Source organism: Rattus norvegicus, chromosome 1, assembly GCF_021556685.1.
Source record: "Rattus norvegicus strain SHRSP/BbbUtx chromosome 1, alternate assembly SHRSP_T2T, whole genome shotgun sequence".
Taxonomy (NCBI): domain Eukaryota; kingdom Metazoa; phylum Chordata; class Mammalia; order Rodentia; family Muridae; genus Rattus; species Rattus norvegicus.
In genome coordinates, this window is record NC_141534.1 from 187,485,727 (window position 1) to 187,502,619 (window position 16,893).

Sequence of the window (16,893 nt, forward strand, 5' to 3'; positions counted from 1 at the left end):
TGTGTTTGCCTAGCATGTGTGTAGCTCTGGGTTTGATCCTCAGCACGGACACACACACACACACACACAAACACACACACACACACACACACACACACACACATGAGAGAGAGAGAGAGAGAGAGAGAGAGAGAGAGAGAGAGAGAGAGAATGGTTTTATAGTGAGCTCTGCTCAATTAAAATGGAGAAAATTGTATGCTGCGTCCTCTAGAGATTGAGTGAGCATTTGACACCTTTATTTCCTTCCCACAGGAAGCTGTCAAAGTACACATGGAAGAACTGGAAATGATTTATTTCAGAGACACACAAGGCTAGTAAGATCAAGGGTAGGTAATGTGGCCATCACCCCCTAACAGAAGGGTTTAGCTATCCAACCACAAACATGAATAGGGATGTCAATACTTATGAGTGACTCTCACTCCCGTTCACTGGGGACTAGGCCTCCTTTGATCTAGACACTGAGCCAGCGTTTGAGCCGTGACGTCCATCCAGCTCAGGCACAGCTCCTTCTGCTCACTTGCCAGATGACCACGAATCGTACACTAATTTGGCTGCGACCAGGTCCTCCACTGCCATCCCTGCAATGGACAGAAATTTGTTTCACTTGTGTCAGAACGGCGCTGCCCTCAAACAACCCTGGCTATCTTCTGACGCCCTATGTGTGTGCTGAAGTCCATGGCAATAACCACAACTGCTACTCAGAGGTTCACTCAGACTGAGCTGATCAAGGAAAGGAGTATGATACTAAGCAGGAAATGGCCACATTTTCTAATCTCTAAGGTTGAATTCAGAGGTCAGTAACATATCACGTGAGGTTCGGTGAATAGTTTAAGCTCTGTAAATCATATATGGTCTCTCTTACAATGGCCCACTTCTGCCTTTATAATGGAAAGTACCCACAGTCACAGGGAAAGCAAATGAGACTGAGTTCTGGTAAGCTCTTATTTACAGACACTACAGCTTGAATTCACCACTCTCTCCAGGGCGCCCCTCCCCGAGTGTGAGGAGGTCTGTGTTGGTGTTAGTTATCTTATTACAGCCTAATTGTTCATCTTACTTGGGGTTTTTGTTTGTTTGTTTTTGGTTTTGGTTTTGTTTTGTTTTGTTCTGAGTCAGGCTCTCTTGCTGAGCTTGCTGGTTTGGCTAGACTAGTTGGCCAGTGAGCCCCAGGGACCCTCATGTTTCTGCCTCCAGGACACCAGAATTACAGGCCTACCCATTTACCACCACACCCCTGGCACTTTATACAGGCCTGAGGGATCCGAATTCAGCTCTTTCTGCTTATGTGGCAAGCATTTTCCTGACTAAGCTACCTCCCTGTCCAGTCTTTCCCATCATTCTTATGTGTCCTGAGAGTGATTCTCTATTTATCCACCCCAATCATTTAAAAATATAAATTGTAGCTCACGGCTCATACAATTGCAGGTAGTTGATAGGGTTGGGCCCGCTGGCCTACAGTTTGCTGACCCTGTCTCTTTAGCATCCCCCATTTGTCCTCAAAATGTTGAATGTCCCTAATCTAAAGATTTGTAATCTGAAATATCACATAGTCTAAAACTCTTTAATATAATGTTGAAATTCAATTCTTTCTCTAGTTTGGAATCAGTTTTTCATATGGGGCAAGGGGCAGGGTCCTAGTCAACAATCTACAAACATTTTCCACAGTACAAAAGAGATCCAATATGAAACACATGTGGGTACAAGTATTTCAGATAAGACATGTTCAATCTGTAATTTTTAAGACATGGGCCTTAATTTTTATACCCAATATTCTATGAGAGGCTCAGCATATATCAGCTAAAGAGAGAGCGTGTCAATAAACCAGTCACCCAAGGTGGGAATACAAAACTTGTCAAATAAGTGGATTCCTACAGTATTCGTCTCTTCAGTGGGGCCATCTAACCTTCCCGACTCAACTGGATCAGCGGGATGTCATTAGACCAGATACTAGATGAAATTTACTACCTTTGCTAGTCTTTTAGTGCACGAAAATTAAACAAAAAAAAACTTAGCTACCTGCCGAGGCCTGGATCCTGACTGATGGTATAGTGCTGGGTGGCCAGAGCACTTTCTATCACATGTTAAGATCATACATGCATACATGTTAATATCATATATGCCTACAATATGCTCAAATCCATCCCCTCTTTCCTTGCCTTCAATTCCTTCCCATCTCCACCTCTTCTTTCTCTCCCAGCTTTCTGCATTTTTGTAGAAATAAGTCTCCTTGGTGATACTCGTTTGTGCATGGCATCCTCTCAAGGGCCACATCCCTGAAGAACACTGACTCGCAACCCCCAATCTGCCCTCAGTTGCCAACAGCCTCTAAGCTAGGGGTGAGACATGCTGGTCTTTCAGCTGGCTTGTTCTTGTGCAGGCCTTATGCATGGGGTCACTGCACTGGGAGTTTATGCATACAGTAATCTTCTCATAGGCAGCAAATACTGTTTCACTGTAGTGGTCACACTGCTGGCCAGAACACTACTGTTTTGGTTTTTCATGTTTTTTTTTTTTTTTTGCTTTGTTTTGTTTTGTTTTGAGACAGGGTTTCTCTGTATAATCCTGACTGCACTGGAACTTGCTATAAAGATCAGACTAGCCTTGAACTTACTGAGATCTGCCTCTGCCTTTTTAGTGTTGGGATTAAAGGTGTATGCCACCACAATCAGCCATCTAGAGTAACTTTAAAACCGTGACAAATATTAAAGGTTTCTGCTGCTCAGTATGAAGAAGTATGGAAAGTCCTGTAACCATTAATAATTAACTATAATTAAGTATAATAGCTGATTATCACTTTGGTTCCCATATACATCTGCTTCTTTAAACATGGCAGAATGGGGGAGTTAATCCAAGGGCAGACTGTCCACTGGGAGCCCACCCCTCATCACGCTTCCACCCCATCTCTGTTGGTGTAGTTTGGACTCCTCATGGTTGCCTGTTATTGGGAGGCAGGGAAGAGGGGAAGTGAAAGGGTCTCAGACTGTAACTTCCTATCTCAATCTCCTTTAAGGCAGGTGTCTCTGTCATTACCCTAAAGGGGAGCTTTGTCCCTGCTCCCTTCCTCTAGTGGACATTGACGTCTGAATTCATTCATGCCTAACCAAGTGATTCGGTACAACATTTCCCCCCTTGTATATCTCACTGGACTGTCACAAGAACTCAAGGTGACAGGTGGCAACAGAAACTGTGGCTCTGGGCCATCAAGTGACTTGCCTAAGGTCACATATCCAGTGCAGGATATAGAAGGGATATAATCCAGGACCATCCAACTCTACAGTTTTTAGGCTTAATTACTCCACCCAAACATGTAAATGATTGATCCAAATAATAGGCTCTGTAATGATTCACCCTCGGAGCCTGGTAACCCATTCATTCCTCCTTTCCCTGCCCTATGCTTTGGTTGGATTTGTGCCCAGGGAACAATTCATGAGTTTTACCCAAAGACTTGAACACCGTGGTCTTCTCACAGTATGCAGGCTTCGCTCCTGAAACCACTTCTCCAAGCTCAGCAAAGATGTCAGCCTGTGAAACAAATGCATGCTAACTGGGGCTGAAACCATCATCCCATGCAGGGCTAGGTTCTGAAGCCAGTATAGGACACCCCTGAACAGGAGAGAATGAAATTAATCTTAAAAAGCACCATGTGTGAACTGGACGAGGTTAAGAAGAAGATTCCCTCTGATACCCTTTGGGGACAGCACTTGTGTATTTGATGTCATAAACACAGAGATCATTGTGTATGGGTGGCTTCCTGCCAGGTCCCTGTCTATGAAGAAATTGGTATGCTATTATCTGACCATGCACATTGGCAGCTTCTGCTTGTTTCCATAACCTGATTATAAGTGGCGATAGGCAGTCAGGGGATATATAGTTTTAGTAAGGTTTCCAGGTTGCAACAGATTTCCCATCCTACTGCCTTACAGCTCAGCAAACCAGAAAAAATATCAATTCTCCCTCCAGGCAGAAGGACGTGAAGACACATGTCATAGCCATATGGTTATGTTTTTCTGGAATGGGATTTAAAATGCTGCAAGATGTTTGGGAATGTCTTCCTTACAAGGGGGTGAGGTGACCAAGGTCCAGAGGGGAAGGCAGTGAAACCCTGGGAACCGAGCCAGGGCCAGCCAATGGCTCTGCTGTTGAGAGAGACTCACCCCTGACAACAGAACATCTCCTGACTCCTTTAGGGCAGCCTCCCGGGAGTCCACATACAGCACTGCTTGCTTCATGAGCTCGTCATCCAGTTCTCGCCAGTCAGGTCTACTGGCTCCAACAGCTACGAAATAACAAAACAGACTCTGAGGCCAGGAAATCCCAGGGCACATTAGTAGAAAGAGTTGAGCAGGGGGCCAGCAAGAGTTGAGACATTAGACCAAAATGTCTCTCATCTCCTAGAACAAGCTCTTCCCAATAAGATAGAATACCTTTTCAAAATAGCACCTACCATTTTTCCCTTTTTTAAAAAAATTATTTGCATGTGTGTGTGCAGGTGCATGTATGCATGCAGATGCATCTGAAGGTCAGAGGTTGAGGGTGTTGCTCCTCAAGATGGCTGTCTATTTTGTTTTCTGAGACAGAGCCCCTCCTTGGGACACACAGCTTTCTGTTCAGGCTCAGCTGGTTTTGCAAGCCCCAGGGATTGTTCTGTTTCCACCTTCCCAGAATTGGGATTGCAGGTGCACACCTCCATGTCTGGGGATTAAACTCAGGCCCTGATGCTCCCATGAACTGAGCCATTACCTAAGCTCTTCTTTTCTATCTCGCCCCCTCCTTCATTCCTGTAAGTTCTTATGGTCACTTAGCAGCACTCAATTGTAAAAGCCTTTTATTTTTGTTATTTTAAACATGTGTGTGTGTGTGTGTGTGTGTGTGTGTGTGTGTGTGTGTGTGTGTGTGTGTGTGTGTTCGGTATGGGTATATGCATGTAAATGTAGGTGCTTGAGGAGGCTGGAGGTGTCAGATGCTCCTTTACTGGAATTGCAGGTAGCTGTGGACCACCCAACACTGATGGAAGATGCTGAGCTTGGGTCCTCTGAAGAGCAGCAGTACACACAGTCTCAAGTGCTGAGCCATACCTCCAGTCCAGCATTCACTTATAAGGCAAGTAATGTCTGTTATATTTTCTACACATGCTATTCATGGACCTCAGTACTCTTCCATGTCTAATTCCATTCACAGATGCATACATTGAAGCTGTGATGAGAGAAGGACTCAACTTATCAGTGAAGCTGGGTCCGAAAGAGCCCAGGTTCTCACCTTGCTGGCAGTGATAGCTAACTGTAGAAACCACACAAAGGACCCCACTGCTCCTTATCCTCCTTATCTTGACCATTATCTCTTCTCCTGACAAAGAGCCCAGTGATAAGGCTGGAAGGGCTGTCACTAGCTCAGCAACACAGCACCTACCCTGCATGTGTGAGCCCCGAAGCTCAATCCCCATACTTCTTCGGTGGGGTGGGGACAGGGAGTAAAGAAGGAAACCTGGCCTTGAGATTGCCATGACACCAAGAAAACTGATGATGGGGAGAAAACCTAGTGGGTGAAGCACATGTCATGCACACATGACCACCTGAATCTCCAGAATCTGCAGAAAGTCAAATGCCATAATATATATCATAATCCCAGGGGCCTATGTAAGACACAAAGCAGGGCCAGGAGAATCCCTGGAACCACGTCGGCCTGTAAGCCTGGAGAACACACAGGTGAACAACAAGAAATGATGTCCCGAACAATGTGGGGGCCAGAACCGACAGCTGAATTTGTCCTCCAACTCCCATGTGTGTGGTGGCGTGCATGCGTGTATACCAGTGCACACAAACACTTTTAAAAGAAGAGGAAGAGGAGTCAGATAAGGAAATGAAGGGGAGGATTGGGAGGAGGAAAAAAAGTCCACCAAACGTCCCACAAAACACACTGATTAGGCCTTGACTTATCCCCTTTGCAGAAACTGGAACAACGAATCCAATGTATCGTGCCTTCTGCTCCAAGGACATAGAATAACACACAGGCTGTAACCAAATGCCTGCAGAGGCAGGAAGAAATGAACGGGAACAAAGCCAACACGGATTTGGAATGCTGCGGTCCTGGGCACACAAAAAAGAGAGTGTGCACTTCTCCAGGGGCAGCATTATCCAGCATGGCTACTACCTGTGAGTGGGCATGCGCTGTCTCCAGACTGCCCTCCATCCCTACTGTTTATGAAGAGGAGCAGGAAATCTATTTGCATACGTTTTTCCTTGATTTCTCTGTGGTCCAAACAAAGCAGTATGCTGGCTGGAGCCAGCCCCAGGGTAGCTAGCTAGTCTTTGAAAATATTTTAAAGTTTTGTCCAAATACAAGGCAGCATTTATATGCCTTCTTATGTTCTTCCAGTTGTTCTGAGCTCTGGTTTCCAGAGAGCAGTGTAACAATGCTCACCTTGAAGTCTGCTGGGGAGAGGGGGGAGGGGGAGTCTATAGAACAAACGTACTCACTAATGGAGCTAATAAATAAATCATAAGCTGGTAGGAGAAAGCCTCCAGTTTCCAGGGCTACCCCCTCCCCTGCTTTCTACAGGCAGCTGCTTCTAGCACAGGATGGGTTCTCAAGGGGTTGTGTGAGGCCACTCAGGCAGATGCATGTGGACCAAACAGCAAGTCAGCAGTCTGACCCAGATCAGAACTCGCCTTGCTTCAGTGGGGCTAGAAACAAGGAAGGTCTTGAAGAATCCTCTGTTGGGATGAATGGGTGGTCAGGACAGGAGTAAGGAGGTGTGTGTGTGTGTGTGTGTGTGTGTGTGTGTGTGTGTGTGTGTGTGTGTGTGTGTGTGAGAGAGAGAGAGAGAGAGAGAGAGAGAGAGAGAGAGAGAGAGAGAGAGTCAGGCCTGCCCTTTAATGGCTCTGTGAGTATGGAAAACCTGTCCTTGGTGTTCACTGTCATCACTGGGGCACAGATTCATAAAGCACAATTTGAGGGTTTGTAAACACATGAAACAACCTTGTCCTAGGTCAAGGGAATATAAAAAGAAGTATCTTGATGGCATATCAGATCATCTCTTTCCAGGAAAAAATATACATATACATATACATACATACATACATACATACATACATACATACATACATACACACACACACACACATATATATGATAGATAGATAGATAGATAGATAGATAGATAGATAGATAGATAGATAGATAGATAGATAGATACTAGATAGATAAATGGATAATGAAAATAAAAACTCATTGTAGCTGTCTTTGAGGATAGTGGGTCCCCATAGCAAGGACTGCAGAAGGTCCTTAGGAACTGAGAGTACCCTCCAGTTCCCCTGTCCTATCGTTTAAGGGATTGAATCTTCCTACCACATGAACCTGGAAGAGGACCTCTGAGTCTAGACGAGGGGATATCCTAGTAAACATCGATTTCATCCTTGGGAGACTTTAAGCAGAGAACCAGTCTAACCTTGAGTGGATTCTCAGTGTGTTGTATTAAGTTTGAAAAACAAAACCAAACCCAAGTCAGTCAGATGCAGCTTCAGTCCTGCCCCAGGGTGCACATTTCACTGAGAACTGTCCGTCTGGATTTCTCAAGCTCTGCCAGGCAGTTTTGATTCCAAGAAGCACACCTGGATCCACCGTTTACCTGCCACCTCAGCCGCCTCTTAGCTTCTTTCTGGACCTGTGTCACAACATTAATCCCCTGCAGACTAAGGCCTCAACCTCACTTTGGCCTAGTCCTCAGATGGTTGTGCTCATCCGCCCACCCCCAGGGGCCCTTTCCTGAAATCCTGTCTGCCTAGAACATCCTCCCTCCAGCTCTTGACATGACTTATTCTTCCTTATCATTTGGGTCACAACCATAACTCACCCCAGGGCAGCTTTCTGGTGAGTGGATCAAAAGGATACGCCTCAACTTCTCCCTCATTTTTCCACTGCCAGGCTCTCCCCACGAGGAAAATCTGCCTAAGTCTTTCCTTGTTTGGTTTATCTCCCATCCCTAGGACGACAGTAACAGGAAAGCCATATTCTTGGATGCTCCATTTCCTGTGGCTTCCCTCAGCAGCCACAGCAATGGCTGGCACGTGGTGCACATTCTGTGAACATTTATGAATGAACAGCTAATCTCTTGACTTGACTACTGCTTCTCATCTGCCTGTGTGTGCAGGGATCTCGGCTTCTGTGATAATGTCAAATCAGAAACCAGACTTGTTTTTGGAGGAAAATGTTAAGTACTGTTCAAAAGCCCAACCTCTGAGGACAGACTACCTCAGTTTAAACCCAACTCTGCCCCCAAGAGTCTCTGACTCTCGAAATTACTTAATCTCTCCTAGCCTTAGTCTACCTCCTCTATAAATTAGGGGTCATGATAATTATTATTTTTTATCTCCTAAGGTTGCTGGAAGGATTAAGTGACTATATCTAACATTTATATATATATATATATATATATATATATATATATATATATATATATATATATATATCACATACACCTATCATAATTAAGGGGATTGGAGAGGTAGACTAAACAGTCAAGTACATGCTGTGAAATCATACCCAGCACCCATGTAAAAAATGTGGTCATAGTTATGCATATTTTTGACACTGTGGAGTGGGTGGGCAGCAGACAGAAACAGATGATCCCTGGAGTCCTCTGGCTAATTAGTGAGTGCTGGATTTGGTGAGAGACCTGTCTCAAAAATAAGGTGGAGCGTCACTGTGGACAACATCCAACATCAACACACACATACGTACAAACATGGGCACACATGCATGCACATATACAAATACACATATAGAATTCAGGGCAGCTCCTACTATAGGTAAGTATTTTATACAGTCCCTCTTTTAGAGTAATCTCTAAAGTTATTTGAAGGTCTTCAGAGGCCCCCAAGGTCCTTATGTTTAGAACGCCCTCTCATCCCACTTCCCAGTACATACATTAAAAGCAATCACATGCTACACAAAACCCTTTGTACTGTAATTACTTTTGGAAATTGTTTATAGTTTTCTATGTTAAGAACAAATTATTCAGGCTAGGGTGAATTAAATCTTGGTGGGCACAGGAGGGAAAATTAAAAGTTGAAAGGCCACACAGACAGACATAGTCTCAAAAAGAAAAAAAGCGGTATTCATCTGTCCATTAGGATTTGAATTTTGTCACATTTAAGAATAAAGTTGTGGCTGACCATTTGTGGCATGTTCCATCCCGCAGGACATTCAGTAGCGAAATAATGACCAATTTTACATTTAATTTTATTTTTACATTTGAGACACAGTTTTTCAGAGCACCCGTCCTTCTCTTGCCTTTGGGTTTTGTTGAGACAGGTTCTCTGTTTCTATGTAGCCCAGGCTAGCCTCCAACCCTCCGTCTTCCTGCCTACACTCCTTAACCATAGGCTCATGCAGATACCCTTAAAAAAAGGTGTAGACAGGAGTGGGGATAGACAGCTATAGACAACACCTAGCATTAAAGCTAGCCAGGAGATATAGTGAGACCCTGACTCAGAGAAAAACCATTCTGTATGATGGAGAAAGCACTTTTACAAACAGAGCCCAGATCCAGTCTGGGAGTGAGAAGCCTCCTTACCATTGATGTGAGCCCCGGGCTTCACCCATTCACCAAATAAAATGGGCTCCGTTGCCATGGTGACTGTGATGATGACATCGGCACCTGTCACAGCCTCCTGCACTGATGAACAGACCCGAACATCTCCTTGCACTGAGCTTGCAAACTTCTCAGCATTTTCCCTGGTGCGGTTCCACATTCTCACCTTAGAGTGGGTGACAGGAGGGACACTGGTGTATTTCTTCCCTGCAGATGCCACACCCACCCACACTGCTCTGATGATGACAATGTTGTCTTTAAACAATGGACACTTGATCAAGGACACAGCATTAACTGAAACAGATATCTACTCAGACAAATAAAAATGCCTCCCCCATCTAAACAAGGTGGACACTTTTCAGTTTTAGGTCAGGACACAACCTCAATGGTTTAATGATTACAGAGAAGGTTCTGGAGCCATGTAGACTTGGCACCAACCCTTCCTTTACTTTGTATTATTCCTACAATGATTTCCCCCCATTCAGCCTCAGGTTCCACATCTGTGAAATGGGTAAAGGCAGTGTGGAACTTAGCCTGTGTTTGAAACCCTGTATCAGAGTTGCAGCAGGTACAAGATTCATGAAAAGTATTTATCATGGAAGAGCTTAATCAATGAAGCATAAGGAAGGATTAAAAAGCGAATAAACACTTTTTAGGTAAAAGGTGCAGCAGATGAAAAGACCAACTGTGGAAGCCATAATCAGAGTCCTGGAAAGTGCTATGGTGGAGGTGGGCAGTGCTGGCAGTGTTGAGGGCTGAGCTCTTGGGAGTTTTCTAACCAGTCTGGATCCAAGGCCACCAGCCCTCAACTAAACAAGGCCAGAAGATTCTGTCATCAGCAAATATGGTAAACAGAGAAATGAGCTTTTCATGTAGGCTCATCAAGCAGGGCAGACGGCTCAATATACCAGTGCTAAGTAATGGCTAGCTGTGCCAACTTTCCTGATAGAAATGGTGCAAATATGATACAAAGTTCCTGTAATCTGGAACCGTGACATTGGAGCTGTTGGTGAAGACACAGAATAGTCAGCTGTTCTACAATGCAGACAAGAGAACCTTGGAAATTACTTGCCTGTCTTAAAAAAAACAAAACAAAACAGATAAATGGCTAGTTTTCTTTTCTATTTTTTCTTCTTCACAGTCTATATTTCCCAAGACAGCAGTATTGTTTTTAATCATAAAAATCCATACTTTCATTGGTTCCACCCCTCACACAGGCATACATTAAGATGAATATATATATATATATACATATATATATATATGTATATATGATTAAACATTTCCAGTGAAATGATGGCCACAGAGGGGGAAGGCAGCAGTGGGGGAAGGCTGTGCTTCCTGCTCACCAGGCCTCAACCCACCCCCATTCCAGATCCATAGCCTTAAACAGGTAGACTCCCAGAGTCTTTTAAGAGGAGCACCGGGAGGGGCTGGAAGTGCAGCTGATACCCAGGAGTGTCACAGAATCACTTGGGTGGGTGGTGGCATCCCCAGGTGCGTGTCCTGGGAGCCATGAGTCTGAAAACAGGTAATCAGACCTCACAGTCCTTCTGAGGAAATCATAAAGATAAGGATGACCCATGCCAGACTCAGCCCCACTGTCCAGCCTGTACCTAGGGGCCCGTGTCCCATCTCCCTGCTCCCCAGGGCCCACCGTCACTCACCTCCTTGAAGGAGAACTGTTCTGTGAAGATCTCATAGTGACTGTACGCCTGGACCCCAGCCCCAAGAATGCACAGCACATCACTGCCTGGGGGCTTCAAAAACTGAGAGAAACAGAGTGGTGAAGGTCAGTGTTTTCAGGTAGCCAGGAGGCTTCAGCTACTGTCAAGAGTGGGTGGGCATCTTGGAGATGTCACTTTGTTTCTGCTGGCCCTCTGTAGAGAGGGGCAGGAAGGAAGGAGCTTCATTGAGCACCTACTGTGTGCTAGTGCTTAACTCTCATGATCTCATTTGGTCTGGACAGGGACCCTCCCTATATTAGATACTCCTATTGGTATGCTCCTCTGTGTGTGTGTGTGTGTGTGTGTGTGTGTGTGTGTGTGTGTGTGTGTGTGTGCGTGTGCGCGCACACCTGTGAAGGACAGCAGTCAACCTTAGGTGTTGTTCCTCAGGAGCCATCTACCATCTAAACACTCTAAACACTTGATCTGCCATGCCAACCCTCCTCTGGGCCATGGCACTCTCGCTATGCCTAGGAAAACAAGCATCCCAAGCCCTTGTCAGTCTTAAGTTAATAAAAAAATTACAATCATTCCCACAGGGAATTTTCCTTTACTTTGCCTTTTGATATATGGTCTCAGCATGTAAGTCCAGGCTGCCCTATAGCTCAGGGCAATCCTCCTGCCTCAGCTCCAAGTGCTGGAATTACAGGTGTGCACCATCATCCCAGCTGAATACCCCACTCTAAACTTCCTTCCCTTGGCTATACCCTGTGCAACTCCCCCATCTTTCTCATGGGGTGGCTCCACACTGCGGCCCACGCCGCCAGCATCGCTTGTTGGTCTTCTGCCGTATGTCTCCATATCTCACTCGCTGATTTCTCTCAGCACTCCAATGTCAGGGAGGGCATTTCTGAATCAATGAAATGTCATCTCTTTAGTCAGAAATAGCAGTGTGCGCCTGTAGATCTTGCTATGTGGGAGACTGAAGCAAGTGAACAATTTGAAACCAAATATTCAAGTCCAAACTGAGCAACATACTGAGATCCCATTTTTTTAAAAAGTCACTTCCATTCCTGTATTTTTTTTTATTTTGCTTCATTTCATCTTTCTAACATACAATGTGGGTTTCGAAGGGTGTTATTATTTCAGCAAACTGTAAACAGGCTACCAATTATTTACTCATTAATAAAAATTATAAAATAGTTAAATGTGTAGTAACATTTATTAGTAATTAGTATGTAATACATTAAAGATCTATTGAATTCTTTTAAAAAGTCAAACCACATTCTACGTTTAGTTATTGTGCATTTGTGCAGCTGTCCATGTACACATGTGTGTGTGTTTGCAGGCCAGATGTTGACATCTGGCGTCTCTATCTTTTTCCACTCTATTTTTGTGAGACAGGAAGATTAGGAATTGTGCATATGAGGTATTTGGAATTATGTGGCCCATAGTAATTTTGTGAATTACTGTGCTCACTTAGTAACTCATATTTGGTATGTGCAAAGGAACAGCTATGGGCAAAGGCAGACCAAGATAAGTTCTGCGTCCCTTCCCTCTCCTCTGGTCTTACCTTGGTGGCGATGGCAGAGACGGCTGCTGTCCTCTTTGCAGTTATGACATTTCCATCCATGACCTTGGAGGAAGGAGAGATAGTGAGGAAGGTGCCCTCCCAGGACTGAAACTCAGAAAGGCAGCTCTGTAGAAACTACAGTGAATGCGGGGCTTAGGGTCCCTCTCAGATCTCATTCCTCACTTATGAGCTACCTGGCTTTGAGCACTAATATCTATGCACTGCATTCTTCAATCTGTAAAAGCGAAGGTGATGCCAACAGTGCAGAGGGTACTGAGAGCATTGAATACAGCTCCACGAGGGAAGCCAGTGCATATAGTAATCGCTCAAACATCACCTATCTTGTTTTTGTGCCCTGGGACTCTCAGATCTCCAAGCTGAGGTGAATTTCAGGGATATGAACACCACTTCCCATCTCAAGAGCTTTGGAAAGACACTGTCCCCAGATGTCACCTTGAGAAGGACTCAAGCTGACTCTGGCTTGGGATGTGCAATTCAGTGGTTTTCGAACCTGTACTGGTACAAGGAAAACCAAGAAAATGGAATCCCTAGGTGGGAATCAAATTATCCTTGGCTTCCAAGGATCCTAGGAGGTTCTGGCGTCCAGGATGTTCTGAGCATTTTGTGAACCCTTTTATTCATCTCAGCTGGGGCTCCAAAGGTGAGTGTTCTCATTTTAGAGGGGAGGAGCTGAGTCCTGTAGCTACGGAGCACCCAGCACAGCCCCAAAGCACCACCGTCTGGTGTGAAGGAAGGGCTGATGCTCGAGGAGCGGGGGCTCCTCGTAGGCAGCACGGCTGCTACTGCCTCTGGGTGGGCGCAGGGTGAGAACAGCTAGACCCTCGTCTCTAGTAGGGTAACGGGCAGCTGGATTTCTTAGTGAATTGAGACACTCAGAGGGGAAGGAGAGGGGGCGAGAGTCTGAGAGCCAGTTTGAAGGACTCTAGGTGGTAAGAGTATCAACACCAGTGTCAACCACGTGGACCTAAGAGAGCTCTCACTGACCAGCTGTGTGACCTCAAACCAAGGGTCTCACCTGAGCTTCAGGGATCTCAACAAACCTTTACAGGAAATCAATCACCCAGTTCATACTCAGCATTTGGCAGGCTGAGGGAGGAGGATCTTGTGTGTGTGTGTGTGTGTGTGTGTGTGTGTGTGTGTGTGTGTTGTGTCTGGCCTAGGACACACAACAAGCAAGCAAGCAAACAAACAGATAAGTCAGTAGAGCTTAGTCTTAGACTGGATACACCATTGGCTTAGACTGTAGAGGTTTCAGGTCCAGCCTTGCCTCTTACTAGAGGGTTCAGTTGAGCACAGCTGTTCTACGACTCACTCCACATGCCTGAAGTGGGGATAACAGGATCATGTACATCCTGGGTAGTTTTCATTACACAGGTAATGTGCTTAGAACTCCACATCTCTCCCCTCCCCAATCACTCAGTAAATGTGAGCTATGGCTCCTTTCACACCTTGCTAAATGATAAAGAGATGTCAGGAAGACACCCACAGGTTACTGTGTCTTCTGCTCCACACAGGGAGGGCTTCAGTGAATGCATGTTTCTTCAGCTTTAGTTCAAGCTGTGCATTTGCTGTATCTGAATGTGACCAGAACATAATAACACGAATAACAGGATCGCTATTTCTACTGCCACATGCTCGCCACCGCTGTCGGCACAAGAGGCCCTAGAAACAGATGCTGCCTGGCACAGATCACCATTGATGGCTCCTGTCTGGTCGCTTGTGATCGTATTGCTTCTCACTAGCTTCTAGGCTTAACTTCGGGCCCAAGGGACACTCTATTCCAGGGGAGAATTACTCTACCCTCCCTGCCCCAGAGGAGAAGAGGCTGCTCACCGCCAGCAGGGAACCATTGCTGGGATCAAAGAGAAGCACTGATGCCTGGTGGGAGGGGACAGCATTGTTGCTGTGGCCCTCATAGAAGGTGACTAACTTGGTGGTGAGTGCATCCTCAGCGGCACTGTAGGCTGGCATGACTCCCAAGAAGCTGAGAGGAGAGAGAGAGAGAGAGAGAGAGAGAGAGAGAGAGAGAGAGAGAGAGAGCAGTTTCAACTCTTTCCAGTTAATGCTCAGTGTTCAGTGAAGTCCCATTCATCTCCCCTCCTCCATTACTGCTCCGCTGGCTCGCCATCCCATTTGAGCTCATTCCTCTGCCCTTCTGCCCTTCCCTGAGGCAGGACTCATGGTCTGGCTCTGGACCAGAAAGCCATCACAACCCTGCCACTTCTTGGCTCTGTAAGCTTCACCAAGTCGTTCTACCTCTCAGTTTTCCACCAGCAGAGCGACAGCCTTGGTACTTCCCTTGCCAAGGACAGCGAGTTGAATTATAGCAGGTGACACCTGAAAAGCGTCCTCTTGGCAGATGCCCGTGGGTTAGTTCCCTCCCCTTAAGCAGCAGCTGTCATTAGCAGAGATCAAACAAATCCTCTCCTCCCTTCTCCTACCGCTTCCTTCCGCATTCCTTCGCTCCTTTCTTTCCCGTTTCTCCCATCCCCTTCTGGTCCCTTACACTCACCCTCGGTGCTTGGCCACAGGCACCACGGTGCGCACCGGTTGCATGACCCCTCCGTCGGGACCTTTGGAGAAGTTGGCCAGTGCGGCCTCCAGGGGCGGGATGAGGAGGCTGGAGCTGCGGAGGTGGTCCTGCACCTCGTCGGCGCTCAGAAACGCTGGCGCCCGCCTCATCTCGCCGCCTGCCTTCGAACCCGGGTCCAGCACACACTCCACTTCCAGGAGCTGAGCCCTAAATGAGCGCACTGCCTAAGTAGCAGTGCTGGGCGGGCCACCCAGGGCGGAGCATCGTCGCCCCGCCCATCGGGCCCGCCCCTCCCCTGCCACCCACCACAACTCCCTGGATTCCAGGGCATTTCGCCCTAGATTGGAATCAAGGCGACAGGCTGGGAGTGATAATTCTTGAGTCTGCTGTTCCCATTCCTGTAATTAGCCATCTCCACATTCCTGAGCACACTTTGTGTGTGTGTGTGAGGAGGACTTTCTGGTTCCACCTTGATCCTCCACACCAGATCCCCTGGGGCTAGTATTGTGAGAAAGGCAGATGAGGTGACAGGGTACTCTCAGTGCTCTGGTTCATCTATTTCTGGAGTTTCTTCTATTCCCAATCTTCCTCCGACACCATCCCTAGTCTCTAGCTGTTGTGTTAAGCATATAGTTGACCCAGGTTAAACAAAACAACCTTCACCTTGAAGTCTCAGACAAGGGTAATGACCTCAGTCATATAAAGAGCCAAAATGCAGTTTGTGTATTTGTTTTCCCTAAGGAGTTCATTCTGTATTTAAAGAGCAGGCAATATGCAATGATACCTAACGTTCCACCATTGATGGAGTAGTGACACCTCACCCTTGACCAGTGATGGAGAAAGTGAGTGCATCTGGGAACGCAAAGAAAAGAGGGACTATTCTGACCCAGAGTAGGGCTCGAAATAATAATAGCGGGAACAGTCTATCTCATTTGACCACACCAGCAGTCACTGAGGTATGGAGATGCTCTTGTTAGCCTTACTATTTATGCTCTGGGATTTGTCCAAGGTCATCCAGCGAGTCAGAAGCAGTTAGGTTTCATTCGGTGTGTGTGTGTGTGTGTGTGTGTGTGTGTGTGTGTGTGTGTGTGTGTGTTGGTATGTGTGCACATTTTCAAGGAAGCCAGAAGAGGGCGTCAGATCTCCTGGAACTGGAGGTTACAGGTGTAAGCTACCATACACGGATGCTATGAACTGAACTAGGGTCCTCTGGAAGAGCGCTAACATCAGAGTCATCTCTCCTGACTATTTTGTTTTGTTGAGACAGGGTCTTATGTAGATCACACTGGCTTCAAAATTCCCATATAGTCAAGGGTTGTCTTGACTTCCCAAATGCTAGAACAGCAGGTGTATACCACCAGAGCCCGCTTTAATTTTTATTATTATTAAAACAATCCAACTATTATTAAGTGTCCTAATGACTTAAAAGAAAGACTACTATTAATAAACTCACTAGTAATGCAGGGGAAGCTACTGTGTCTCTCCCCTGTCTTCCCTGAGGCAGTATCTC

General features: G+C 46.0%; 1 protein-coding gene across 1 annotated transcript; it reads right to left on the reverse strand.

Annotated features, from left to right (window-relative positions):
• Positions 1-276: 276 nt before the first annotated feature.
• Positions 277-15,555, reverse strand: Crym (crystallin, mu). The gene is made up of 8 exons (NM_053955.2): positions 15,363-15,555; positions 14,684-14,834; positions 12,830-12,892; positions 11,257-11,358; positions 9,572-9,755; positions 4,155-4,276; positions 3,438-3,522; positions 277-578 (listed from the first exon to the last, which is right to left on the reverse strand). The coding sequence occupies exons 1-8, from the start codon at positions 15,530-15,532 to the stop codon at positions 514-516; spliced, it is 942 nt and encodes a 313-aa protein (NP_446407.1). The 5' UTR covers positions 15,533-15,555; the 3' UTR covers positions 277-513.
• Between the last annotated feature and the right edge of the window lie 1,338 nt (positions 15,556-16,893).

Excerpts from the sequence above, each read along its gene's own strand:
- Crym (NM_053955.2), bottom strand. The coding sequence starts at position 15,532 with ATGAGGCGGGCGCCAGCGTTTCTGAGCGCCGACGAGGTGCAGGACCAC. Across the intron at positions 14,835-15,362 it reads CCTGTGGCCAAGCACCGAGG|CTTCTTGGGAGTCATGCCAG; the intron begins GTGAGTGTAAGG and ends CTCTCCTCTCAG. Across the intron at positions 12,893-14,683 it reads GCAATGGTTCCCTGCTGGCG|GTCATGGATGGAAATGTCAT; the intron begins GTGAGCAGCCTC and ends CCTTCCTCCAAG.